Here is a 27868-nt window from a genome sequence, read left to right as displayed (position 1 = left end):
TCTCTTCTCAGGAGGGTAACAGGTCCTCCACCTCCAGGTTCAAGAAGGGTGAGATGGCTTCCCGCAGCTCCCACAAGGTGTGCCGCCCCAGTACCACAGGGAGCACTCTCTCGAAGATGAACGTAGCGTCAAAAAGCAGCATGTAACACAAAATCCCAGTGAAGGCGAGGGCGTAGAACATGATGAAAATCTGCAGCGCCCGCTTCCTACGGGGGAGAAAGCCCGGGTGTTAGGGAAACCCGTGGACGGCATTCTTGCCTCCTCTACCCAGGTTGCTCCACTGCCTTTTAGCCCTTGAACCCTTCCTGGCTGCCGCCAGGGCCAGGAAGATATGATATATGCTAAGATAGGATAACCATGAAGCAAGGTTTGAAATGCCCTTCCTACCTTCTGGCAACTCATCCTACTCTCTAGCTTGCTGGCGCGCGAGGTGTATCACACCCCTTTGAGAGCAAATACAGGTGCTAGCATTTCATTTTCTTCTGGACACAAAATATAATGTGATAAGTGGAATCAACTGCTCTCTTGTCACCAGCTTCCGCCTACCACCAGGCGTTCCTCTCTAAAGCAATACCATATTTTCCAAATCCTTGAGCACTCCTTCTGGACTTTATTTGGGATGTATTAAAAAGAAAAAAAAAAAAAACCTGACATAAGTTCTTGCTTTACTGTTGCTCTCTAATTATAAATGCAATCTGTGATTAGGGAGCAAAACTGGAAAATCCAGATAAACCAGAGGATGCAAAGAAATGTCGCAGATAATCCAATTAGCTGGAGATAATTACCACCCACCACACACTTCAGAAGCAAACACGCAGAGCAGGGTGACAGGCGGGCAGCTCTCTCCTGTGACCTCTGTGGAATCCCTAGGCGTGAGCCAGGCTGGTGACCTGTGATCTCAGCCAGTCATCCCCTGACTATTAAATGAAGAATTGCTTTTCCTTCATCTGCACATTCAAGAGCCAATATTGTTCCCTCTCCCCTACCCCATGTAATTGAAAAGCAGAGTGACAGAGATCACCCATCTGCCAGTACGCTCACTCACTGTGCACTGAAGCAGCCATACTAGCCAGAAGCTAGACTGGGAAAATAATCTTTACTTTTTTTTTTTTAAAGTACAGAGTTACTGAGAGAAGCAGAGAAAGAGAGAGAGAGGGATGGAGGGAGAGAGAAAGATCTTCCACCCTCTGGTTCACTTCCCAAGTGGCTGCAACAATTGGAGCTGGGTCAATTTGAAGCCAGGATCCAGGAGTTTCTTCTGGGTCTCCCATGTGAGTGCAGGGGCACAAGGATCCAAGCCATCCTCTAACGCTGCTTTTCCAGGCCATAAGCAGGGAGCTTATCAGAAATGGAGCAGCAGGATACAAACAGGGACCACATGGGACACCCACACCACAGGCAGATGCTTAGTGTACTATGTTGGTCCCAGAAAAACATCTAGTGACAATACAAAGCCATTGATTTTTTTAAATTTATAAATAAATTGATTTAGTGTTAAAAATTAAAGTATTTATTATAGAGCAAATGAATGATGTACAACATTGGTTTTAAAGGTTCAGACAGGGTTTGATTCCCAGTTTCGCTCCAGTTCCGGGCTCCTAGAATGCATACCCCAGGGCAAGGGGCAGCAGGTGGTGGCAGAAGTACTTGGATTTCTGTACCCTGGTGAGTTCCAGGCTCCTGGCTTCAACGTGGCCCTGTCCCAGATGCCACAGGCATGTGAGTAACGAGCCTTTCAAATTACTACAGTTTTTAAAGGTACAAACTGGGTTTTTAGAAAACCTTGCAGCTACTAAACTAGAATTATATAATAAAATCACAATATCACATACACAGAACCCCAAAGCAGTGTCGTTAATAGTTTCAGCTTTGTCCTTTATAAAGGATTTTACTATGCTTTTAATTTTTGAATACTTATTAGTTTTCAAATCTTGTTACGCATACAATCCTGAATCTTTTCCCAAACTTGCATATCATTGTGGTTGGTACATAGGGGTTGCCTCTAAAAGGACATGAAATATCAGGGCACAACATGACAAGGAGGTCACTTTGTGAAGCTAAAAGGTGCCAACACCGGTGCATGAGGTTCTTTGAAATGTTAGTGCCCAAGCAGGCTGGGCTGGAGCTCAGAGCCTCAGTTAGGACATGCTGACAGGAGTGGTAGATGCCGGCTCAGCTGCATGGCACCAGGGTGCCAGCACAGGAGGGCAGCTGCTTCGTTAGGGTTGACTTTTAAGATAGGAGTCCACAGACCCTAACATTCGCTGTTTAAAGTACATAATTCATTGGCCTGCAGCTTAGTCACACGAGGTCCAAGCAGCCCTGCTTGTGTAAGCCTAAGACATCACCATCCAACGTGGAACACGGTTTCCACAAGCAGTCACTCTCTTCCCATTCCCCACCACCCACAGGCCAGACACCCATCCACCTGCTTCCCATGCATTTTCTCGTTTTGAGCATCTCTGACACAGACTCACATGCTCTGTGGTCAGCTGGCTGGCTTCTCCCACTTAGTGCACCGCTGCTAAGACTACTGCACAGGGGTCAGCTACTCTTGCTCAGCAAAAAGCAATATACAGAAGCAAAATCAAGTGGTTATTCTAAGCTCTTACATTATTCTGCAGCTGAATATTAGTTTATCACAAGGATATAGCATACCTCATTCAGCCACCATCAGTGGCCATTCATCTGGCTAGTCCTCCCTGGCTATTATGCCATATAGGATGTTGTGTGCTCTGTGTTTTCAATCCCTTTGGGTACAAACCCAGGGGAAAGACTGCTGGGTGATGGGGTAAGAACTAACACAATGTCTCCCGAAATACCTGCTTTGTAGTGCCACCACTGCTCCAGATACTGTCTAACATTTACCACTGCCAGTAATAACCATCTTAATATATATATAGTAGAATCTGATTATGGTTCACTGTGGGGTTTTAAAATTTCATTGTAAAGGGCCCGGCGCGGTGGCGCAAGTGGTTAAAGGTCCTCGCCTTGCACGCCCACATGGGCGCCGGTTCTAATCCCGGCAGCCCCGCTTCCCTTCCAGCTCCCTGCCTGTGGCCTGGGAAAGCAGTCGAGGACGGCCCAAAGCTTGGGACCCTGCACCCGCATGGGAGACCCAGAAGAGGCTCCTGGCTTCGGATCGGCATAGTATCGACCCGTTGCGCTCACTTGGGGAGTGAATCATCGGACGGAAGATCTTCCTCTCTGTCTCTCCTCTCTGTATATCCGCCTTTCCAATAGAAAAATAATAAAAATAAATCTTTAAAATTTCATTGTAAAGATTTATTTCTTTAGGGCCTGGTACAGTGGCCTAGCAGCTAAAGCCCTTGCCTTGCAAACGCCAGGATCCCATATGGGTGCCAGTTCGTATCCTGCCAGCCCCACTTCCTATCCACTCCCTGCTTGTGGCCTGGGAAAGCAGTTGAGGAGGCTCAAAGCCTTGGGACCCTGCACCCGTGTGGGAGACCCAGAAGCTACTGGCTCCTGGCTTTGGATTGGCTCAGCTCCAGTGGTTGTAGCCACTTGGGGAGTGAATCATTGGAGGAGGAGAGATCTTCCTCTGTGTCTCCTTCACTCTGTATATCTGACTTTCAATAAAAATAAATCTTTATTTCACAGGCAGAATGACAGATTCCATCTGTCGATTAACTCCCTAAACTGGGCAAAGCCAGCGAGGGTTAGGCTGGGTTGAAAGAATTCCAGTCTGGTCTCACACATGAATGGGAAGCGTCCAACCACTTGGGCCATCTTCAATTGCCTTCCCAGGCGCATCGTCAGGGAGCTGACCTGGAAGTGGAGCAGACAGGACTCCAACTAGAGCACAGATGTGGAATGTTTTCTAAATGTTTTTATTATTTTTTTAAATTTATTAAAAACCAGAGAACTAGAAATAAAGGCAGAGGCAGACAGCAAGCTCCCGTCCATTGGCTCACTTCCTAAATGCCCACAACAGCCAGGACTGGGTCAGGCTGAAGCAAAGAACCAGGAACTCACTTCTGTTCTCCTGCTGCTTGGCAGGGGATCCAACCACTTGAGTCAAAACTGCTGCCCCAGGGGCTGATGCATGGAGGATCAGGTTAGTCCTCTGCCTGCAAGGCTGGCAACCCAATGGGAGCTGGGGGAGTCCTGGCTGCCCTCTTCTGATCCGGCTCTTTGTGGATGGGTTGGAAAAGCAGTAGAGGATGCGCTTAAGTGCTTGCGAACCTGCACCATGTGGGAGACCTGGAAGAAGCTCCTGGCTTCAGAATGATCCAGGCTCCAGCCACTGTGGACGTCTGGAGAGTGAATCGGCAGATAGGAGACCTTCTCTCTCTCTCTCTTCTTTTTGTAACTCTGCCCTTTCGAATAAAAATAAGTAAATTTTAAAAAAACAAACACATGAAAAAAAAAATAGCCTGCTGCCTGCTAGGGTATTAGAAAGCTGGGATCCAGAGGAGTTCCAGGCTCCTGGCTTCAGTTTAACTAAGCCCAGCTCTTAGGACACTCGAGGAGTGATCAACAAACGGGATCTCTCTCTTTCTCTCTCTCTCTCTCTTCTCCCATTCTTTCCATAACTTTAACTTGCAAAACTTTTTCTTAACTCCTCCATCTAGGGACCAGTGTTGTATGTATAACAGGTTAATCTGCCATCTGGTGTCTTGCACAGGTACCAGTTAGAGTCCCAGCTGCACCACTTTGGATCTAGGTTCCTGCTATTGTGCCTGGGAAGCAGCGGAGAAGGCTTCCAGTCCTTGGGACCCTGCACCTGCATGGGAGACCTGAAAGAAGCTCCTGGCTTCAATCCTGGCCCAGCTCTAGCAACTGTGTCCATTTAGGAAGTGGACCAGCAGGTGAAGATCTTTCTATCTCCTCTTTCCCTGTAGCTTTTTCAAATAAATCTTTAATCTCAATTTATATAATTCTGGAGAAAATAATTTGACTGTAATAGTCATTCCATCTCTAATTTTATGGAACAGAAAGGTTCCTGAAGCTTTCACTCCACCGTTTTGCCTCACTTATTTATCCACTGAACATTTGCTGCAACGAGATGAACGTAAGATTCTTGCCCAATGCAGTCAGGAGGAGAAAGAATTGTGTGCAAGGTGTGGGGTGCACGCACTTTTAACACAGCAACAAAAAGCAGCTGATTCCCAGCCTCAAAAAAGGCTTGGCAAGGAGGAGCTGAGGACTCTAACCCAGGCTGACGGCTGAAAAGAAAGAGGCAGAAGTGTGCCCCTGGAGGAAGGCACTCCCAGGGGGTGGATATGATGCTACGGCCTCTCTAGCAAGCGGATTCAGAGCAGAGTTTGCTACGTGTGTATCTCCAATATCACTGAGAGAGCCACTGTGCCAGCAGACCCTTCTCACACTGGCCTTGTAGGTGTGCCCCTTTTCAGATCCCAGGGTTTAAGAATTACATGGATGAGAGAACACAAACCTACTCACCCAGAGCAATAAGAAAGATATCTGTGTATCGTATCTTTCCCATTTTACCTTAGCCCACCCCCCTTGGGGTATGGCCCCGCTCCCGACTCACCACGCAGTGACTGGCGGAGGAGTGGACCGCACCATGGCAGCAGGCAGAGCCTCTAGGACCTGGGGCTCGCTTTCTTCTACAGTCGTTTCTCCCGAGCTCTCCGAGTCCATTTTCTCCTCCTGGAGCTGGTGGTACATCCTCAGCCTACTGTTCAGCAGGGTCATGTCCTTACAGAAGTTCTGAGAAAAAAAGGCAACCAACTACCTTGCTTTTTAAAAGAGATTCAAAACGTCTCCCAGGCTTCCTGTAGACAAGACCAGAGTGCATCCCCTTGGAACGCCTCAGCATCCACGGGATGGAGCATGCCCCAATCTTGAGAAGGCATCTCTTCGGTCTCCCACCCTTCGTGGGAGATTGGCATGTTCACACCATGTTGCACCAAAGCAATAGGCTTAAACCCAGCGCAGCCTTTAATGACTGCGGCACCCGCATGGGGAGAGACGCTGTCCCTGAATTACCTATACAAATCTATGTACGCAGTGACTTCCAGGACACCACGGTCAAAAAAGCAGAAAAGGAGACTGAGACCTATGACCAGTGCCTGACAGGAGTTGGGGACAGGCAAATATGTGCACAGACACAGACAGAAACTTCAGAGGGTTCACAGAAATGAAATGAAAGGATGAGTTGGTCTGCGTGCATAAAAGGGGCTAAAACGTATGAAAGTGGCATATTAGGAAAGGACTGAGAAAATGTTTGCAGGGAGTCATCTTTTCATTCTCGTTAGCTATTCCAGAGAAAGATACACTCCAAAGAGAACAAGGTGGTGGAGCAGAGTGCACTGAGGTCCAGCGAGGGATACATCTACGTGGACAGCTGGGAGGAGCCGGCAGTCCTGAGCAGGTGACAGGCTGATGGCCACTCTCATTCAGCCATTCACATACAGGGCAACGTGTGAGAACGTGGGGAGGAATTCAGAAACGGTGCCCTCCCCCCCCCCCAAGGCGTGGTTAGGAGAGATCTAGAAGAAATGACACGTGGGCGGCAGCTGCAAGAATGCGTAAGGCGCAGTCAAGGAGGGTGAGAGCTGGGAGGAAGGGAGGAAAGCAAGGAGCCAGTTGGCTGAGGTCAGTGGACTCCTGAGGTCCCTGGTTGGCCGCAGCGAGCGGAGAAGCAGGCTGGCATGTGGCTCACCCTCAGATGACAGGGAAAGCATCAGCCCTGTTTCTAGGCAGAAATCATTTGATTTTATCATTGTTAGAGGTTGTGTAACTGCACACTCTTACCTCTATTCCTCCAATGAGTTTCTCTTTTAAGTCATGAGCTTCATGGCAAGCGTCTCCCTGAAAAGACAGTCACAGTGCAGGGTACGATAACAACCGTGAACTTCTGGTTTTATACAACCAAACCACACTCCTTTCTGACACCGCTCAGAAGCTGGTTCCGCTGAGACTCAGTCACTCGGCGCTGCCTTTCCGTGAGCCAGAACACGGCCAAGAACAGCCCACTGCAAGAGGGAGAAGTGCAAGGCAAGCAGGACGGTTTTCACTGCCGTGGCTGCACGGAAGCACGGTACCAAAACCTCTTAGAAAAGGGAAATTCACAAGTTCTCTTGCCGAAAAACTTCTGAAATCCATGTGTATGAGAGATCTTTAAAAGTTTCGCGAGAAAATGTGTTAAGAAAAACTAAAAATAGATACCAATTTTTTCACCAAAATGAACTGATATTTTCACTCTTATTTAGCCATGAATGTTTTGAAGTACTTTCACACATTTACAAAATAGCTCACTGTAAATCATCTTTCTCTTTATTCACTCCTTTAAAAACTCCCACTAAGACATAAACTGGAGAAACACAGCAGGCTCTGAGAAAAATAAAAACGTATTTCCTCTAAATATTTAAAAATTTATAATTCAGGGCCTGGCATGGTAGTGCAGTGCCTAAATCCTTGCCTAGCATCTCCTGGGATCCTATATGGGCACCAGTTCTAATCCTAGCAGCCCTACTCCCCCATCCATTCCCTGCTTGGGCTGGGAAAGCAGTTGAGGATGACCCGAAGCCTTGGGACCCTGCACTCACATGGGTGGCGTGGAAGAAGCTCCTGGCTTCAGATGGGCACAAATCAGGCCATGGAGGCCAACTGGGGAGTGAACCAGGAGAAGGAAGATCTTTCTGTTTCTCCTTTTCTCTGTAAATCTGTGAGGCACACAAATGACCCAGGCAAAATTCTCAGGTTAAGGGACTAGGTTGTGATGCCGCCTAGTTCTGGATGTTGAACCGTATGTCAGAAGTCATGTTTTTTGTTTGTTTTGTTTAAGATAATTATTACTTTTTTTCTTATTGGAAAGTCAGATTCACAGAGAGAGGTAGAGACACTAGGAAAAATCTTCTATCTGCTGGTCCACTCCCCAAGTGGCTGCAATGGCCAATCTGAGCCAATCTGAAACCAGGAGCCCAGAAGCTTCTTCCAGGTCTCCCAAACAGGTGTAAGGTCCCAAGGCTTTTGGCCGACTTTGGCTGCTTTCCCAAGCCACAAACAGGGAGCTGGATGGGAAGTGGAGCAGCCGGGATAAAAATGGTGCCACTAGGCTCCCACGCCAGGCCCGGACGTCATATTTTTAAGCATTTTCTATGTGTCATGCCAGATCAGACTTGCAAGATATCCCGACATGCACAGCCGCGGCAGGGAGAACAGGATGTGCTGTGTGTGAGAGGATGAACACTAGAGTTGTCATTCCCATTTGAAGCAGAGTTACAGAGAGAGAGGAGAGGCAGAGAGAGAGTATTCCATCTATTGAGTCACTCCCCAAATGACTGCAATGACTGGCACTTTGCCGATCCAAAGCCAGGAGTCAGGAGCTTCCTCTGGATCTCCCAGGTGGGTGCAGGGACCCAAGGACTTGGGCCACCCTTCACTGCTTTCCCAGGACATTAGCAAGAAGCTAGATCAGAAGTGGAGCACTGGGACTAGAAACAGTACCCATACTGGGAGCCAGCACTGCTAGCAGAAGCTTAACCAACTGTGCCACAGCACCAGCCCTAAGAAATGAATTGTTCAAAGAATAATTAGCAAGATCAAGCAAAGCCAGGAGCGTGTGTGTGTGTGTGCGTGTGTGTATGTGTTTGTGTGGTGGGGGCGTACACAGCTGTGTAACATACAGTTACAATGGGCATAACAGTTACAGTTATATTACAGTTATGATGTTACAGAGGGCAGAACATCAGTTACAATGTTTCATATATACAACAAATTAAATTTAATCACTCCAAGCATTTGATTCTGTCTCACACTAAGGTTATTCCACAATTCATGGAAAATAATACCTACTGGAAAAGCTATTCATGGATTTAAACATTTTTTTTGCCCCCAAATTATTACATTTTCGTGAATTTTTTTTCATACACTGTACCGTAGCTGTGAAAAAAAATGACGTACATCAGTATAGCAAATTCAAGAAAAAAAATGCTGTTAAAAAGTGATTTTGCAGAAAGAAATGTATAATGCATCTCATTAAAACACACACCGGATAATTTGACAGAATATAATATACTCAGATATCCATTGTGTTAAAGAGTGGATTTTCATGTTTAAGTGAAATAACATTTTGAAATACACATTATAAAATAATAATTTAATAATTATTAAAATGCATTAATTTATTAGAAGATACATGTATTATATATGAGGCTTCAAAAATTCATAGAATAATGCCTCTAAAAATGTTTCATTTGGTGATAAATAATTCTTGAAATCCAGGAATCACTTTTCCTTTTTTTTTAAAATTTGTTTATTTTTATTTGAAACGTAGATTATACAAAGAGAGGGAAAGATAGAGAGAAAAGGTCTCCTGTTCCACTGCCCAAATGGCTAGAATGGCCAGAGCCAAGCTGATCTGATGCTAGGAGTCTCTTCTGGGTCTCCCACAAAGATGGTGCAGGGTCCCAAGAACTCGAACCATCCTCTACTGCTTTCCCAGGCCATAAGCAGAGAGTTAGAGCAGCTGGGACAGAAACTAGCACCCATCTGGGATGCCAGGACCACAGGTTGGGGGTTAGACTGCTGTGCCACCATGCCAGCCCTGGCATAGCTTTTTCATAATGGGTACTCTTCAGGAACCTTTAGAATGTTATTTCTATCCATTTGGGAAGTAGAGGCAGAGACAGAGAAGGAAACACAGGAAGTGAAAAAAAAGCATGCTTCCCCTATTCAGTCTCTGCATGTCCACAGTGATGGAGCTGCTACCCATAGCTGAGCACCAGTGGGACAGAGATTCAACCACCTGAGTGTCCCCCACTTCCTCCCACATGAGTGTCCCCCCTCCCACCTGAGTGTCCCCCCTCTCCCACCTGAGTGTCCCCCCCACCTGAGAGTCCCCCGCTGCCTCCCACCTGAGGGACCCCTGCTGCCTCCCACCTGAGGTCCCCCCTCTCCCACCTGAGTGTCCCCCCTCCCACATGAGAGTCCCCCGCTGCCTCCCACCTGAGGTCCCCCCCTCCCACCTGAGGTCCCCCCTCTCCCACCTGAGTGTCCCCCTTCCCACATGAGGGACCCCTGCTGCCTCCCACCTGAGGTTTCCCTGCAGCCTCCCACCTGAGCTGTCCCCCTCTCCCACCTGAGGGCCCCCCACTGCCTCTCACCTGAGTGTTCCTGCTGCCTCCCACATGAGGGTCCCCCGTTACCTCCCACGTGAGCCGTTCACCCCATCTCCCACCTGACCATCCCCCGCTGCCTATTAGCCAGAAGCTGGAGTCAGAGGCTGGAGCCAGGACCCTAGGCTGTCTACAAGTAACTTGATGTATGATTCGGGAATCCCAAACAGGATCTCCACTTCTTGCCAAATGCCTTTCTGAAGGTTTTGAAGAACAGGACTGGTTCCTTTTACTGGGATGCATGGACACATCACTTCATCACGTCATCCGGAGTCTCACTTTTCTGACAATGAATGGGAAGACTAACTGGCAAGTTCTCTCCCAGGTCTACCCATCTCAGGGCACCCTGCATTCTCTGACGGCCTCCAAACCTGAGGTTCTTAAAGAACTGTATTTCCTCCTTACCCATTTTATCATTACCTGGGCAAATTTCTTATCCATTTCTTCCAACTGTTTTCTAATTTCCGTGATTTTTGCCTGTAATACAAAGGAGAGTCAAAATGAATGATGTGTTGAAAGAAATGATTTTTAGGGGAGGCAAAGACATGAGCGTGAAGTTTCAGAGTTCCTAGAAACTGGTTTCTGCTCTTATTCTTCTGGATGCTGATCTCCAAAACCAACAGCAAATGGGTCAACGTCAATGGCCATTGTCAACACTGCACCAGCTGGCCACAGTGCACTGTGTCTTCAACTGGCTTATGGGTGAATTGGGGAGCACAGATTCTACACCCATTATTTTATCAAGCTGATTCATCCATAACCCCCAAATTGTGTGGCTTCCTTATTTACAAAGAGCTGGACTCACATTGTATCAGTGTCTCGGAAACAGTACAACTTTATATGGTACCTGTCCAAGACCAGTCAAAGCTGAGAACACACCTACATATCCACAGGAAGATTACAGAAGACTTGGCAGAGTCTTCTCTGTGAACCCCCAAGCTCCGCTAGGGGCTCAGTATCACCCAAAGTCCTTCCTACAGGCTGTTTCAGCCGCTTTTTTTTTTTTAATTGTTGTTAACATTGTATTATGTGATACAGTTTTATAGGCACTGGGAATTTCCCCTACCCCTCCCATACCCCTCCCCCCATGGTGGATTCCTCCACCTTGATGCATAACCACAGTTCAAGTTCAGTTGAGATTCGTTCCTTGCAAACACATATCTAGCATAAAGTCCAGCGTCTTATTTCCTGTCTGCTTTTGTTGTTTTTCTCAGGAGAATCTTTATCACCATGTGCTGGGAACTCAACCATGCACTCTGGTGCCAGCTTTGCGGTGAGTTCTGAAGCTTCAGCCTTCTCCACCCTGGCAATGCCACCACCATGGACTTGGGAAGTCTTCTTGTGGTGTACAGCTGGAGGTACAGAACCCCAGGGAGCCGGGCCAGGCTTCTTTCACTTAGCACGTGTGTTGGAGATTCATCCGTGTGGCTGGCTGAGTCAGAGGTTTGTTCCCATCTGAGGTCCTACGGTACTCTGTGCCACACTGCAGTTCAGCCCCTCACCCAAGGGTGCCAGGTGGACTGTTGCTGGCTTTTAGGTTCGCTCCAGTTTTTGTTTGCTCATGACCACAGGTTTCCAGTGCAGAGTTCCAGCATGCAGGTACAGAGGCTGTGCCCCCATCTCACGGGAGCCTCGCTGGGATGCCCTACCCTTGGACCTCAGACTCTCAGCCCGGCCCAGCCTGGCCCACCCACCCCAACCTGGACTGTGTACAGCTGACCTGGAAACACATTTCCTAAAGTAGGTATTGTCTGGGCCTTTACCTGCTTTCCTCATGCATAGCTTGTAATTCCCAAAGCCTCAGGATAGTAATAATAAACACATAAATAAACAACCTCTTTCCAACTGACACAAGATGGTATTGACCTCAAAATGTGTGATCCAATCTTGCTTCAAAATAAATTGTCCCTGGGCTGATAAATCTGTGCTATGCTACAGATGACTTTCAATATGTATAAGGTACTAAAAATATATCATTTTCCTACAACAAAATAGATATTTTTCTCCTTTACTACTTTCAAAATCCTTTTAACTCAAACTCCTAAGTTTGGGTTGAGGCAAAGACTGCCAATTTCAATGAAGAGAATAACTAGAAAGAGATGCTTTTCTGGTATTGTTGACTCACTATCAAAGGCCATATAGTAGAGTTAAAAAAAAAAAAATCAGCAGGAGTCTGAAGTCCAATTCTCCCCCAAAGTTGATCCCTGTACTAGCTGGCTTCTCACCACTCCAAACACTGAAGGCAGGCCAGCTGTGAAGAAAGGGGGTCACCTGTGGCCCACAGGTGTGAAAGTGCACAACCTCACAGGCTCATTGCAAGATGGTACCTGCACAGGGAGGGAGTGCAGAGCAAACAGCACGCTGTGAGTCAGGAGGCAGGCAGCCTGGCTGGGCCCAGCGCAGCCTTTACAACCAGCTTCTCACACCCCCATCCCAGGGACCTCCCCCGAGGTGCCCCCTTTGTTGCTGAGGACTGGCCTGTGGCCATCCTCTTTGCTCCATGAAGCCTCTGACTCTGGGATTTACAGCAAGATCTGGAGCCAGAGCCTGTCCAAGTGTCAGCAACCACTCTCTTTGAGCTCAGACACTCTACATGTCTACCAAAAAAAAAGGGGGGGGGGTGGAAATTAAACCATCTGCTAGCGTCTTTTGAATAAATTGTCCTCTGAAAAGAGATTCCAGGAAATGGCAGCAGCTGAAGTGCAGTGGAAGTGTGGGAGCCAGCACCAGAGCTCTCCCGGAAGGAGCTGGAGACAGGCCTGGCAGACCTCTTGCATTCTAAGGATTCAATCCCTGCGGAGCACTTACTCTCTGGCTATGAGGTGCAGAGACAAAGATTGAGAAAACACCTTTTCAAGATGAAAAACCTGTCATGTTTGTGGTACCAAGTTTCTAGGAAAACTAAAAACATCTAGGCCTTTTGTGTTGTCACAGATGATTAACGGTGAGTGCCAGGAGATGAAATGGCCTTGTGTTCATGACCAATTGTGAGTGAGCTCCCGCTGGGCCTTGCTTCCTGTGACTACCTCCTAAGCGGCACAAATCTGCACCGCCCCCCACCCGTCCCCCCCCGCCCCCCCCTCCCCGACTCACTTACTGCCCTCCCACAGCCTCTGGCTCACCTCGATGTTAGCCCCCTGGTCAGGGTCAAAGTCCTGGTCCTCCATCTTCTCAGTCTGACCCTCCAGGAACATCACCTCCTTTAATAAACTGCAAACAAGTCAAGGGTTGGACTAAGTTCTGCCCAGGACGAGGGTTTGGGGCAACAATTAAGCTGCTGCATTCTAGATCTGACGGCTTGGGTTCAAGTTCTAGCTCCTGTTAATGTGCGTGCTGAGAGGCAGCAGGGAACGGCTACTGTGCTGGGGTCCCTGACTCCCATATGGGAGCCCTGACCTGGGTTTCTGGCTCCTGTCTTCTACCTGGCACAGTCCTGGCTGTTGAGTGAGCCAGTAGGTGACAATTACCTTGTCTCTCCTTCTGTGTATGAGTGTACAGATAAACATGTCTAACTTTCAAATACAATGAAAATAAATAAAAAAATTTTTAAAAAGAGAAAGCACTAAGAAGAGGAGACGCGTTTGATGTTGATCTTTCCAACGCTGAGGGTGGTGTTACGGCACAGCCGGTTAAGCCACTACCGCGGGTGATACTGACAACCCAAACGGGAGTGCCAGTCTGTACCCGGCTGCTCTGCTTCTGAGCCAGCTTCCCGCTAAGAGCTTGTGAAAGTGACAGGTGATGGTCCAACGGCTTGGGCCCTAGTGGGAGACTCAGGTAATGCCCATGCTCCTGGTCCCCGCACTGAGCCTGGTCCCAACCTGACCATTGAGGCCATTTGGGAAGTGAGCCAGCAGATGAATGAAATGAATGCTTGCTCTCTCTCCCCCCTTCTCTCCTTCACTCACTCATGTTCTGCCTTTCAAATAAATAAATCTTTTATATATTTAAAAAAAAAATCAGATGCTGTTCCTACAGAAAAAGAACAGCTGAGCCTACTGGGATGAAAAGTTTTAAGTGAAACTCAAGAAACTAAAAATGTTTATCCAGGTGCACATGGAGGATATGGCAGTACATTGGAACCTGCAGAGGATGCCTGGTACCACGACAAAGGACAGAACAAATTGATCAACTACCTCAGCCAAGTGTTGGCAGTGAAAATCTGGGCAAATGGAGACTCTAAGGTGGACTATGTCAGCCAGTGGATTCTAGAGAGATTTCACCGTGCTTAGAATGGTGAGATCGGTAGCAATTCAGAACTGTTGAACTATGAAAACCACTTGAGCAGTGCCCTCAGAGCATGCCCCACATCGGAGACCCTGGGATGGTTGGGAGGGTGGGTGTGGCTTCCCCCACATACAGGAAGGAAAAAAGAGAATGTGGAAACAATGGTCTCACCCACTTTCCTGTAGCCCGTGATCCTTTGCACCCTAATCAGCTACGTAAAGATCATTAAAATAGAATAGGATCAAAACCAGAAAGTAAAAAAGCACACTGTGTAACCTATCTAATATTAAAGACATACAACATGAAGCCTAACTGGACATGGAAGCTGAACATTAAAATAATTAAAATGGGAATTTGCTGGTAGGCGTGAGTCACACGGGTCAAGGCAGTTTTCTACCTGCATCCGGTATCGGAGTGCCTTATTTGAGTCCTAGCATCTACGGTTCCGTGTCCAGCTTGCTGCTAATGCACACCCTGGGAGCCAGCAAATGACGGCTCAAGCACAAGGATCCCTGGCACCCCTGTGGGAGACTTGGCTGGAGTCCTGGCTCCTGGCTTCGGCCTGGCCCAGACCCAGCTATTGCAGGCGTTTAGGGAATCCATCAGTGGAAAGATCTCTCTCACTCCTTTCTCTGTCTCCCTCTCTTTCTCTGACTTAAAAAAAAAAAGTTAAAATACTATGAAACGAGTGCTAAAAAACACAAAAAAGCCTGAAACCTAGGACTATGAGGAGCCCCAAAACTTGGCACCATATACACAATCTGTAAAGAGGGAAAAAATGATAATTGAATGTCATCTAAATTAAGTACATTTGTACAGCAAAGACAATCAAATTCTTGTCTTGAAAAGACAAATTATACAGTGTGGAAAATATTTACATATTCCATATCTAGCCAAAGTGTGTATGTATCTAGCATAAACGTCTGAAATCTCAGCGTAACAAAACAAAATCAGTTGGAAAAGGAGGAAGAGATGTGTACAGCTCTTTCACCCAGCAGGTACCCCAGCAGTAGGTAAGCGCACAAAAGGACCAACAACACCACTGACGAGAGAAATGCAGTAAGAAGCGCAGTGAGACGCCACTACCTAGGTAACAGACTGGGCAGAATGCAGACTGGTAACACACGTGCCAACGGGGGTGAAGAAACGGTGTCACTTACATGTTTGCTATGGGAACGCAGCACGTGACAGTCACTCTGGAAAATCACTTTTGGCAGTTCTCTGTCAGAACTAAACGTGCAGCCTCCGTAGGACACATCAGCTTCACTGTTGGACAATTATCTCAGAGAACCAAAGCCTTTCGTCACATGATAACAAGGGGATATGTGTTCAAAGCAGCTTTATTCACAACAGCCCTCAAACAAGAAATGATACAATTTTCTTTTAGCAAATGTCCATGCTGTGGAATATTACTCAGCAAGGAAAAGCCGGGAGCGACTGAGACACGTAGCAATTTAGACGTACGTCAGAGGAAACAGTGTTAGGTGAAAAAAATTGAAAAAGCCTGAAAAAGTGCACATGACATAATTCCATTTATGCAAAATCCATGAAATCACAACATTGTAAAAGCACAGCGGATCTGTGGCAAGCATTTGCACCATTGGTTAAGACGCCTGGGACCAGGCCCGGCATGATAGTCCATGGATAAATCCTCACCTTGCATGTGCCTGGATCACATGTGGGCACCAGGCCAAATCCCAGCTGTGCTGTTTTCCATCCAGATCCCTACTTGTGGCTTGGAAAAGCAGTCATGGACAGCCCAAAAGTCTTGGGACCCTCCACCCATGTGGGAGAGCTGGAAGAAGCTCCTGGTCCCTGGTTTTAGATTGGCTCAGCTCTGGCTATTGAGGCCACTTGGGGAGTAAGCCAGCAGATGAAAGATGTTTTTCTCTGCATCTCCTTCTCTCTGTAGATCTGCTTTACCAATTTAAAAAAAAATGACATGCACCCCATGTCAGAATGCCTGGGCTGCATCCCTGCCTCTCACTCCTGACTCTGGCTTTTTGCTACTGCTAAGCCGGAAGGCAGTAGGAGTCACACTCAAGGACTTGGGGAGTGAGTCACAGGTGGGGCTCTCTCTCTGTCTCACTCTACAATAAACCAGTAAAAAGAGAAAAAAAAAAATAAAGAAGTTTAGGAAGAAAGAAAATACTGAAGCCAAAAAGGTACCTCAGTCTGTACCTCACCCTAACATGTAAAAATGAACTCAAAATGGGTCAAAGTCCTAAATATAAAACCTGAAAGTAGACAAATTCTACAATAGTCAGAAATCATACTGGGCCCGGCGCGGTGGCGCAAGTGGTTAAAGGTCCTCGCCTTGCACGCCCGGGATCCCATATGGGTGCCGGTTCTAATCCCGGCAGCCCCGCTTCCCTTCCAGCTCCCTGCCTGTGGCCTGGGAAAGCAGTCGAGGACGGCCCAAAGCTTTGGGACCCTGCACCCGCGTGGGAGACCCGGAAGAGGCTCCTGGCTTCGGATCGGCATAGTATCGGCCCGGTGCGCTCACTTGGGGAGTGAATCATCGGATGGAAGATCTTCCTCTCTGTGTCTCCTCTCTGTATATCCGCCTTTCCAATGAAAAAATAATAAAAAAATAAATCTTTAAAAAAAAAAAGAAAGAAAGAAAGAAATCATACTGACCTTAAATCAGGCAAAGAATGATTTACAACAAATTATGATCTATTAGAGAAAAGAGTGATACATGAGGAATTATGAAAATTAAGAACATCGCCTTTCCAACAATATTAAAGAAAAGCCACAAGCTCAGAGAAACACTTACAAACCACATGAAAAATAACCAGTTTTTTAAAAAAATCAAGATTACAGAGGAATTTGCAAGACTCAACAATAAATAAGCCAGCCACCCAATTTTGTAAATGGGCAGAATATGTAATCAGGCATTTCACCCAAGGAGATACACAGACCACAAACAGGCACAGGAAAGATGCTCATTAGTAGCTAAAACACAAACCAGAAAGCGCAGCGCGGTATCGTCACACACCTATTAGAAGGCCTACAGCTAAAGAGGAGGAGGAAGAGAGGGGAAGGGGAAGGGGCTGGGAGGAGCAGCAGTGGTGCTGGCAAGCATGCAGAAACAAAGTCTCCCACACCTGCTAGCAAGAAGGTCAAAGGGCACAGCCACTCTGAAATCATCTGACAGATTCTTATCAACAGTTGCCACACAGCTCAGAGTTGTCATTCATAATTGTTCATCCAAGGAAAAGAAAATAATTTGTTCATTAAAAACAACCCATTCAGGGATGTGTACGGCATCTTTCTTCATAAAGTCAGAATGTTCTACATCTGGTGAAAAAATGAAAAAGTAGAATGATTATGAAACAGGACACTATCCGCCAAAAAAAAAAAAAAAAGGAAAACTGCTGACACGCGTCACAACGAGGATGAGTCTGACACATTGTTCCCAGCCAAAGAAAGACTGGCTGTTGAGTCACTATAGTATTTGAAGATTTTGGAAAAAGCGAAATGAGAGGGGCAGGGCAGCTCAGTGGTCACAGGCGTTCTGGCCTGAGGACCCTATGGGGTGAGCTGCAAAGGGGCAGGTGGATCTCCGTGGTTGATGGAATGCCCCACAGCTTCACTGGCTACACTAGGTTGAAACCAGGAGCCTGAACTCCATCCAGTTCTCATCCAAGCACTTGAGCCTTTTAAGCCAAGGAGGTGCATCAGAAGTGGACTAGCTAGAAACTAAACTAGGGCTCATATGTATATCAACTATTATACTTGATTTTAAAAACTGAATTCTAATATGTATGGTCTGAATGAATTAACTCACACAATCCCTTTACAAAGAACATCACTGGTGCTTTGGAAGGGAAAGAGGCCCACATCGGACAGAGCAGCCAGGACGTAAATGCTGGGGAGAGGGTTGGAGAAAACAGAAAGGCAGTGTTCCATGCACTGCAGAGGGGACAGCCAAAAGGGTAGCCTTCTGGGAGGGAAGTTCTGGAACATGGCAGGGAAAAGCAGACGGCCTGAGCTGTTCCTAAGAATAGCATCTGTTTCTGAACTGTTCAGGCCTGTGTAATTAACAAATGTGGAGTTTCAGGGAATCACCACCATAAGCCAAAGAGGTAGGTGGTGGCTGTACCAGTCTGCAGGAGAGTAAAGTCAAGGATTTTACAAATGCCAATGCATTTAGCCAAGGAACAAAAGTTTGAGTTCAAATCAGGGCACCTTAGACCCCAGAGCCCATTCTCTTTATCCCAAAGACATAATATAGAATAACAAATTTGTCCTTTTTCATTCCTATTTATATTCAGAGACTGACAAGTATACTTTACACTTTTCCCCAGATTATGATGGGCTCCTCTGGACAACACTGAACGACCCTCAAGGGTTCCAGGGACCTGAGCACTTCCCTTCGATGACTACGAAAGCAGTTTCAATAAGAGAGAGAGAGAGAATAAAGGTGTGGATGATTTTGATCTAAGCTTTGAGATTTTGCAACACTGATTTCTATTCAGTAACATTTCATGCTTTTTTTTATTCCAAAGACCTTAAACATTTTTAACTCAGAATTTAGGCGTTACAAACTTAAAATTTATCTGAAAGGTGGAGAGAGAAGGAAGGAGAGAGCGAGGGGGAGAGGGAGAGAGATCTATCTTCTGGTTCATTCCTGGGCTAGGTTGAAGCCAAGAGCGTGAAATCCAATCGATGTCTTTCATGTGAGTACTAGGGACCCAAACATTTGAGCGAAGCCCTGCTGCCTCCCAGGGTGCATGCCAGCAAGCAGCTGGATCCAGAAGCAGGGTACTTGACGGGGGCATCCCAAGCAGCATTTAAACTGCTGTGCCAAGTGCCTACCCTCACCCAGAATCTGGAAGCCACAAAACGTTCCAGTGTCTTGCAACCACTCCCAACACCAAGTCACCTCTTCACAGAGCTCTCCGTGATGCTGATTATCTGTAGGATATTGTTCATCTTCTCCATCCAGTCAACGTGCTCAGCTCCGAGTTCTCTCACTTGCAGGCTCATCTTTGCGTTCCAGTAGTTCAGCTGCCGGAACATGTTCTCCCGGCTCCTGCAGAGGTGTTATTGTGATCATTTGAAGGTAAGAACCATGCGACACCTCACAGAGTCCCAAACGCTCACCCACTGAATGCTATGGTGGTCTGCTCATTTGTGTCCAACACCAAAACGGGCCAGTGGGCAGTCAGTCCTCAAGAAAAGAGGCTTAGGCAATGGAGATTCAATTTTACGGGCTTTTGAAGCATTATTCTTGGGGCCAATGCAAAGGCTCAAATGGCTAACTTTCATCTGCATGCATTGGCACCCCACAGAGGCACTGGTTTGTGACCCAGCTGCTCCACTTCCCTAATCGTGGCCTGGGAAAACAGTAGAAGGCAGCTCAAGGCTTGAGCCCTTGCACCTGCATGGGAGATCTGGATCGGCTCAACTCTATCTGTTGCAGCTATCTGGGGCGTGAACCAATGGACAGAAGATGTTTCTGTCTTTCCTTCCCTCTGTAAAAATAAAATAAAAATAAACCTAACACAAAATATTGTGTTTATTTTTCTTGGAAAGGTAGATTTACAGAGAGAAGGAGAGACAGAAAGATCCTCCACCCATGGTTCATTCCCCATGTGGCTGCAACAGCCAGTGCTGTGCCGATCCGGAGCCAGGAGCCAGGAGCTTCTCCCAGGTCTCCCAAGTGAGTATAGGGTCTCAAGGCCTTGGGGCACCCTCCTCTGCTTTCCCAGGCCACAAGCAGGGAGCTGGATGGGAAGTGGAGCAGCCAGGACACAAACCAGTGCCCATATGGGATTCCAGTGCGTGCAAGACGAGGATTTAGCCTCTAGGGTATTGTGCCAAGCCCACAAAGCATTATTCGACACTTCGTTAAAAAGAGATAGAGTTATAGGTCTATTTTCCCTACACATGGTATAAATGATACATATTGCCTCAGGATAGTAGGGTAGGAAAGATATAATGAGGGCATTTCCCAAGATTCATGGTAAAAGGGAACTGAAAGACATATTTATCTGATGCAAAACATTTCCAGAAATTCCTGCAGTGTTTTTCATAGTGTACATACATAGACCCAATTATGTCTGGATTTAAAATTTTTTTCACACCAAAATCAACTTTTAGTTCCATTTTCCACAATTTTGTTTTGCATCAGGGAAAGGGTCACAGGACTTGGCAGTATCCTTCTAGTGATAATGGTAATCATTTTTACATCTGCAAGATTATCTGAGCATGTTGAGACACCTATCGCTTCCAGCCACTACCTGTCTGCAAAGAGTCTCATTGCTCTGTCTGTATCCACAGACACATCCCCAGGCTGCCTTCCTGCGGGAATGAGTAGGTCGTTACCCCCACACGTGTGTGCTTTTCCACACGTGTAAGGATGCTGAGGCTTCCAGTCTTCATTCTCTGCCACGTTTCCACCTCCCCTCCTCAAAACATCACCTCTTGCACCTGTATAGGCTTACAGTTCTGGAATGTTCTCCGAAAGCTGCAAAGACGTGGATGTGTGAGGGTCCTCGTGGGCGAGGTCTACTTCCTGTTCATCCAGTCCCCTCTGTGGAGGCTGCTCAGGCTCAGTCCTCAGCTCTGCCATGCCCTGAGGAGAACAACAGAGGAAGTAGAACAGAATGCATGGGATATCCCATTCACCTGGCCAAGCTCCTGCTCTGGAGGCAAGCACCTCACTCTGAGGCTGGCACCTGCTGCTGCCAGGAGGCATGCTCTTTCTGTCCTGGCCCGGAAGGCCGGGACAGGGACATTGGGTCCACAGTGTCCACCTTCAGAGCTCTGTTCGGTGCTCATGAGGTACAGAATCCTACCCAACCATGAACTCTAAATTCTATGAGTGTTCTAAAAAACGGTCCATGTTATGAGAAATAAAAAGGTGGTGAGATTCTATTAAGAGGCTAGAGAAATAGAGCAATTAAATGCATTGAATGTGTCTTATTTGAATGCTGGTTTTAGAAAAACACAGTTCTGAAAGATCTCGTGGGAAACAACTGAGATAATCATCTTCCTAAGAGAACTCAGGACATTAGGTCATATCATGAACTGATTGCTGGGGCTGGCACTGCGGCCTAAGAGATAAAGTCAATGGCTGCAAGGCCAGCATCCCACGTGGGTGCCGGTTCATCTCCCAGCCACTTCATTTCTGATCCAGCTGCCTCCCAATGGCCTGGGAAAAGCAGCAAAGGACGGTGCACATATATGGGCCCCTGAACTCACAAGGGAGATCTGGAACAAGTTCTGGGCTCCTGACATGGTTCTGGCAGAGTCCCACTCAGTAAGGACATTCGGAAAGGGTACCAGCGGATGGCAGCTCTCTGTCCCTCTTCCTGTCTCCCCTTCTAATGCTGCCTTTCAAGTAAATAAATCTTAAAGAGAGAGAGAGAGAGACATAAATCTCCCTCCCCTCTCTCAAAATAAAGAAATTACTGTTAATCTTCTACGTGCTGTACTGGTATTTTGTACATGCAGAACGAAGTGTTCTTAGAAATGCTTGCTGAAGGGAACAGAGACGAAGTGGCCTGAAGTCTCCGTTCTACTTTTCAGCGTCTTGGACCATTTCATCTATGTATAAGCAGAAATATAAAGCAAATGTGACCAATGCTAATGACTTTTAAATCAGCACGTAGGAATGTGGCTGCTTATGGTAGAGTTCTCCGAAGTTCTCTTTTCATTTATGTTTCTTCAAATCAAAGACTTGGGAAGTTTATATCTCTGTTTCTTTATTCTTCGCTTTAGAAGAAAAGCGTTCAAAGCCTTCTCTGGTATTTTTAGTCCTTTCTGCTATCTTCTAAGCCTGTAACACCAACAATCATTTTTCTTCTAACACTTTAGTAAATAGCTCTGAGAAATATTTCTGTTCTCTGAAGACGTTTGATCTGGAATTTTTGTGCTTCAGCAAAACTATTTTTAAACTGAAGGAGACAAGTTTGGAGGAAGGAGAACAGTTCAGTCTCTTCCGGGAATACTGTATAAACTACTGGCCAATTCAACATGACTATCAAACCCTCACCCAACTCACCCAAACCGCCCTCATGTGCATGGCTACTTTCCATTCTCATGGCAGACAAGAGCTGAATAAAGGTTGGTGTTGAAACCCCACCTCCAAGCCTTTTATACTTTATGACCTACCCTGGGTCTAGCAGGATCAAGGCCTCTGCCCTGTGGGCCTGTGTCACAGTGCTAGGACCCTGTGAATGTGACCTTCGAGAAGGAGTCTCTGCATGTAATGAAGTGATCACCTTGGACTACCCGGATGGGTCCTAACACCAGGGACTAACTAACTAACACACACCAGAGACGCAGAGAAAAGAAAGCTGGTTGAGGACAGGACTGGAGTTTGGACACCTGAGCCAGTGATGGGAGCAGGAATATTCTCCTGCAGAGATCAAACGAAGGGCCAGCAGATGGATTCTACTGGAAGACATTCTGCAGACAGGGGAGCAGTTTTAACAAATATCAGTGACTACATGAACTCCCAAGGATGACATGATGCACACGGCTCACCCCAGAAGGCCCCTTAAATCCTCAAGTTGTGTGGGAAGGAGAGTACCTAGTGGAAACCAGGCCACCCCTGCCTGCCTTCCTGGATCAGGCCCTGCAGTCCCGCCTGCTGGAGGAGGAAGTCCACAGCTCTTTTCCCACATGTGAGGTGCAGAGCTCCACTTTTCACCCACACGGCAATCCAAGGGTTCCTCTTACCTGTGTTTCCGTGCTCCCCACAGGAAGGGCATCCTTTGGAGGATTTTCAGAGAACACGTTGTCCTTCTCCTCTGATCTGCCCAAGGACTGGTCCATTTGAATCGTTTCCCTCAGTGAACTGCAAGCCACACAATGCAATCAGAGGCTGTTGTGACGCATCCCATCCCTTTTCTTTAAGGGGCAGTGAGGCAAGGACACAGATGGACAGAGTTCTTCCATCCGTTGACTCACTTCCCAGATGTGCTCACTTGCCAAGGTTGGGTTGGGCAGAAGCCAGCAGCTGGGAATTCATTTGGCTCTCTCATGTTGGGGCAAGAACCCAACCATTACAGCTATCACCTTCTGCCTCCCATGTGTGCAGTAGGAGAAAGCTTTAAATACTCCTTGGAATGTTCCTCCACTCCATCAAAACCTCATCAGTTCTGTCTCAATGGCCCCAGGAAGTCTCCAGACAAACTGGTCCCAGGAGCCCAACCCTACCTTACCTCACTGCACATTCAGTCCTATCACGCTGCTGGAGAAAGCACTCATTCTTCTCAAACAGCAGCTGTTCCTTCATGTCTGTCTGCCTCGGTGGAGACATCTCGCTCTTTAGATTTGTAGGCAAGACAGCCATCTCTTTAGCACTGGAAGGACAACGGCCCGCAAGAGGAGCTTGCTGGCATCCACTCTGCTCAGACCCAGCCAAGTTCTTCCCCCGGAGGTTAGGTCTGAACTCCCTCCATCTCTGAAAGGACTAATTATTCTAACGGACTCTAGAGTAAGCTCTAGGATTTCTGAGTTGGACATAGGGAGGTCTAGTGTGTGGCTGTCCCCAAGGACACACCTCATACCCCGAAGCTGTCAGGTGTGCTCGCAATCCCTGAATGGGAAGATCAGAGAGGAACACATGGTAGTCAGCAGAGGCAGAGGGCAGTGTGGAAACCTTCCTTTTTAAAACTCCTTGCTGATTATATAATACAATGAACACTGTGAACAATGGGAAAAAATGGAAGAAGAAAATTAAATAACCAGTCCTCCGGGAAATGACCAGAGATAACTTACAGAAAAATCCAGACTTCACCATGGTCAATCTTTTCCTATGTTTGTTTCTAAATCTGATATCTGTTTTACTCTTTGCCCACCTTTGACAATTATGCTATCTCTAGTTGTTCAGACCCATACATCATAATGAATATGCTTGTGTATTAATTCCCAGGGCAGCACAAATGACACTGGATACTCCTTTAGGAATTATAGGCTCAATGTATATACAGCAGTTTTTAAATACTTAAGAAAATATTTTTAATTTGTTTCAGTAACGGTTCAACCAATACATATACCAGCACTGATGTGTATGAACGGGAAACCCTCGTTCTAGGCAGGTAAGCCAATGTAAGCTAGAGAGCAGGGAAGTGGGTTGTTAGAGTCATTGAGAAGTAAGGGAAAAATAAAAGGGAAACAGGAAAGAAGGTCTGCCTTCTGAGTGGTGACACCTGGAGAGGAACTTCCAACCTCAGTTTCTTCCACTGTGCCTGCTGGCCCTGTTGTCTCTCCCTGAACACAGCACCTGGGTCTCTGCAGGGCCTCCGAGGTCCTTTCACGAGGAAGGACAGACACAGCCAGTTAGGCTATTGCTTGGGGAAGCCAGCACTGCAAAGCCAAAAGCCATGTTTGAGTCCTGTCTCTATTCCTGATCCAACTGCCTGCCAACGTACGCTCTGGGAGGCAAAAAGGGCATGGTGGCTCAAGGCCCCCTGCCACCCACGTGGGCCACCCAAGTTCCTGGCTTTGGCCTGGCCTGGCTAGAGTGGGCATTCTGGGAGTGAGCCAGTGGATAGAAGATCTCTACGTGTTTTTGTCACTCTGCCCTTCAAATGAATGAAAATCAAGTACATAAACATTTTAAGGCTACTGTCAAAGGAATGGAGTGAGGGTATGTTTTGCAGCCACAGCTTATGAGGAACACTAGGTTCCCCCACGACCCTTTGCATTTCGCCTGATGAGGCTCCATTCAGATGCCTCACCCACTTTGGAATGAGCTGAGCTAGAACCTCTGACCCCGTCGCTCCGATCCTTCCCCTCTCCTCCCTGGTGTCTGCTGGGCCTACCTTTGCTGTCCCAAGTGAGTTCATTTTCTTTAAGATCACAAAATTCCAAGACGAGTTACATCACAATCAGGCAGTGACAACTAACACTTAGTGTGGCTGCTCTCATGCCTGGTGTTGACTGTGTTTACATTTGAGTTCCCTGATTTCATTTTTTTTACCACCCTGTGGGGTCTCTGCCCATAAACAGTGCTGTACATGGCCAATTCTGCATGCTGGGTCCTCACTGCTAACTCAAAAGACTTCTCTGCATCCCTCGTTTACTACAAAACATGCGGGCCCTAGCATTTGATTTCCATTCTGTTTGCTCCCTTGCCCACTTAGCTGCTGGCTCCTACCCCTGATCACAGAGGCCCCTGGGTCTTCTGTCCCACATCAAGCAACTCTTTTGAAGCCTCTTGTCCACTCAGAGTAGCTGTGTGGTTTCTTGTTCTGTCCCAGTTCCTTTCTTCCATCTTGGACAGGGTGCAGTCCATTCTCCCCTCTTAGGCCCCCTCTGCTTTGTTCCCAAGCCTCAACTCGTCAATTCCCTTTGCGATTCTAAAACTGTGCTTTGAGTGCACCTGCCGGAACTCCACTCACAGCAGACCAGATCTTCCCAGGAACGGACACGTCAGTCTCTCTCTCACACCTTCAAGCTCTTTTACTGCACTGGTCTTGGGCAATTCTTCACTGCCTATGTGAGCCACCATCTCACATCCTTCCTTCTCCTGAGAAGCTGAGACTAGTCACCACTGCTACCATGCATTACATGTTTGCATTCTAGCTGCCGACAGTGTGCGCCTTAGTCTACTTTGTGTCGCTGTAGAACCAGATGTGGAGCTGGGCAGTGTGTAAAGAAAGGAGCTTTCCTCAACTCACCTGTCTGCAGGTTCAAGGGTCTTGGGGACCAGCATTTTGGCACAGAGGGTAAAGTCATTTCCTGCAGTGCTGACATCCCATAGGGGTGCCAGTTTGGGTCTTGGCTGTCCCATTTCCAACATGGCTCCCTGCTAATGATCCTGGGAAGACAGCAGCAGCTGGAAGATCTTTCTGTATCTCCTTCTTTCCTCCTCTGCAGATCTGTTTTCCAATGAAAATAAATATTTTAAGCGTTTATGTATTTTAATTATTTTATGATGCATTTCCATAGGTTCTAGGATTTCCCTTACTTTCTCTCAAATCTCACTGCCATGCATTTCCCCTTTATTATTACAATGGTGTAATACTTCATAAGCAGTCGTAAGTTCATCGTCCTGCTCTTTCTGTATCCTGACACTGTAGGTACGGAAAATGGCAGAGTCCAGCACCCTATTGTCAAGATATATTTAACAGTTTCAGTGGGAGTCCATCTTTGATTTGGAAGTAGAGATGCATACTGCATTGTATTCTCACATCTGGATATGATAGTCTCTATTACACAGTTACTATACATCCCCTTAAATGAAAAGCCATAAAACAAAATCAACAATAGAAAGAGAAATAGAAAATTCACAACATGAACTTAAATGCTACTGAATAATCAATGTGTTGCTGAAGAAATAAAAAAAAATAAAAAGCATTCTGAAGCAAACTGCATGACTTACGATCTAATGATGCTACTGTATGACCTGAGTCAGTAAAGAAATTAATTTTAAAAAACTTTTTTAAAAAATGAAAATAAGCATGAAATAAAGCATTCAGCAAAAGAAAACAAAAACATCAAAACCCGTGAGATGTAGCAAAACCAGTACTGAAAGCACTACTGATCTTGTGTTCTGCATGAGGGTCGCCTTATATCAGAAAGATCTTTATAACAGATGCTGCTTTGGAGGAGTGCATCCCCTATCCGCGTCCCTGGGTCCTGGTCCATCCTGCAGCCCCCAGTTCCAGCTTCCTGTCGAGGCAGACTCTGGGAGGAGAGGGTAGCAATGCAGGCAGCTGAGACTGTGCCACCAACCTGGGAGACTGGATTGTGCTCTGAGCTAACAGCTCTGGCCCAGCCCCAGCCACTGTGGCATATAAGGAATATATCAGTGCATGGGAGCACTTCATGTCTGTCTTTCTGCCTCTCAAATAAATTAAAAACAAACAAACAAACAAAAACTCCAACATGAAAATCAAGAGTGATGTCCTAGTGGAGTCTACAGAAGTTACTGGAGAGCAGAGAGAATGAGGAAGAGCAGGGAGAGGCGATTCTACAGCTCCACAGACATTCAGGAGTCAAACATCACCCTTCATGAGGCGGTAATAGCAGCCTCCTCTCTACTATTAAATATTCATCAGTGGCTTACGGAATCTAGGGCATTTCACGCAGGAAGGCAGGGGATGCAGGGATGCCCGGCGGTACTCACTGCAGGCTAGAGAGACATAAGCAACAATGACAGTGAGCATCAGCTGAATGCAAATGACCATCACACAGAAAGGCTGTCGGCTTCCAAGAAAGGATGCTTAAGGGGGCACAGTAGTATTCTAAATGCTCCAGCATGTGTCTGAATTTCGAATGTCTGCAAGGCTCTCTGGTGGCCTTGTGAGCAGGACAGAGAAGTGGAACCTCGGAGACAACAAAAACAGAGTGGACACATAGCCGGTGACACCATCACAACCTACAAAACCAATACTGCTCAGTCACTGTTCCAGAACATGTCAGGCCGTGTCCTCCTGACTGTGCATCAGTTCTGACCACTGTTGCTCCTTGTTCCTGGATCCTACGTCACTGCAAAGTCAAGGTCCTACTGGCTTTTGACCTCGTGCCAATTGTTTTCCTTAGGAAAAGAAATAGGTGAACTG

General features: G+C 46.8%; 1 protein-coding gene across 1 annotated transcript; it reads right to left on the bottom strand.

Annotated features, from left to right (window-relative positions):
* On the bottom strand, positions 1 to 23616 carry SMCO2 (single-pass membrane protein with coiled-coil domains 2). Its single transcript, XM_040987417.1, has 9 exons — positions 23519 to 23616; positions 23034 to 23151; positions 20792 to 20922; positions 19228 to 19377; positions 13232 to 13319; positions 10530 to 10586; positions 6745 to 6801; positions 5519 to 5697; positions 1 to 206 (listed from the first exon to the last, which is right to left on the bottom strand). Exons 1-9 carry the CDS (start codon positions 23614 to 23616, stop codon positions 8 to 10), a joined length of 1077 nt encoding a protein of 358 aa, XP_040843351.1. The 3' UTR covers positions 1 to 7.
* Positions 23617 to 27868: the final 4252 nt, after the last annotated feature.

The sequence above is a fragment of the Ochotona curzoniae genome, unplaced genomic scaffold (genome assembly GCF_017591425.1).
Source record: "Ochotona curzoniae isolate NIBS_2020 unplaced genomic scaffold, NIBS_Ocur_1.0 contig_4645, whole genome shotgun sequence".
Classification (NCBI taxonomy): domain Eukaryota; kingdom Metazoa; phylum Chordata; class Mammalia; order Lagomorpha; family Ochotonidae; genus Ochotona; species Ochotona curzoniae.
This window is presented reverse-complemented; position numbering and strand designations above follow the sequence as displayed.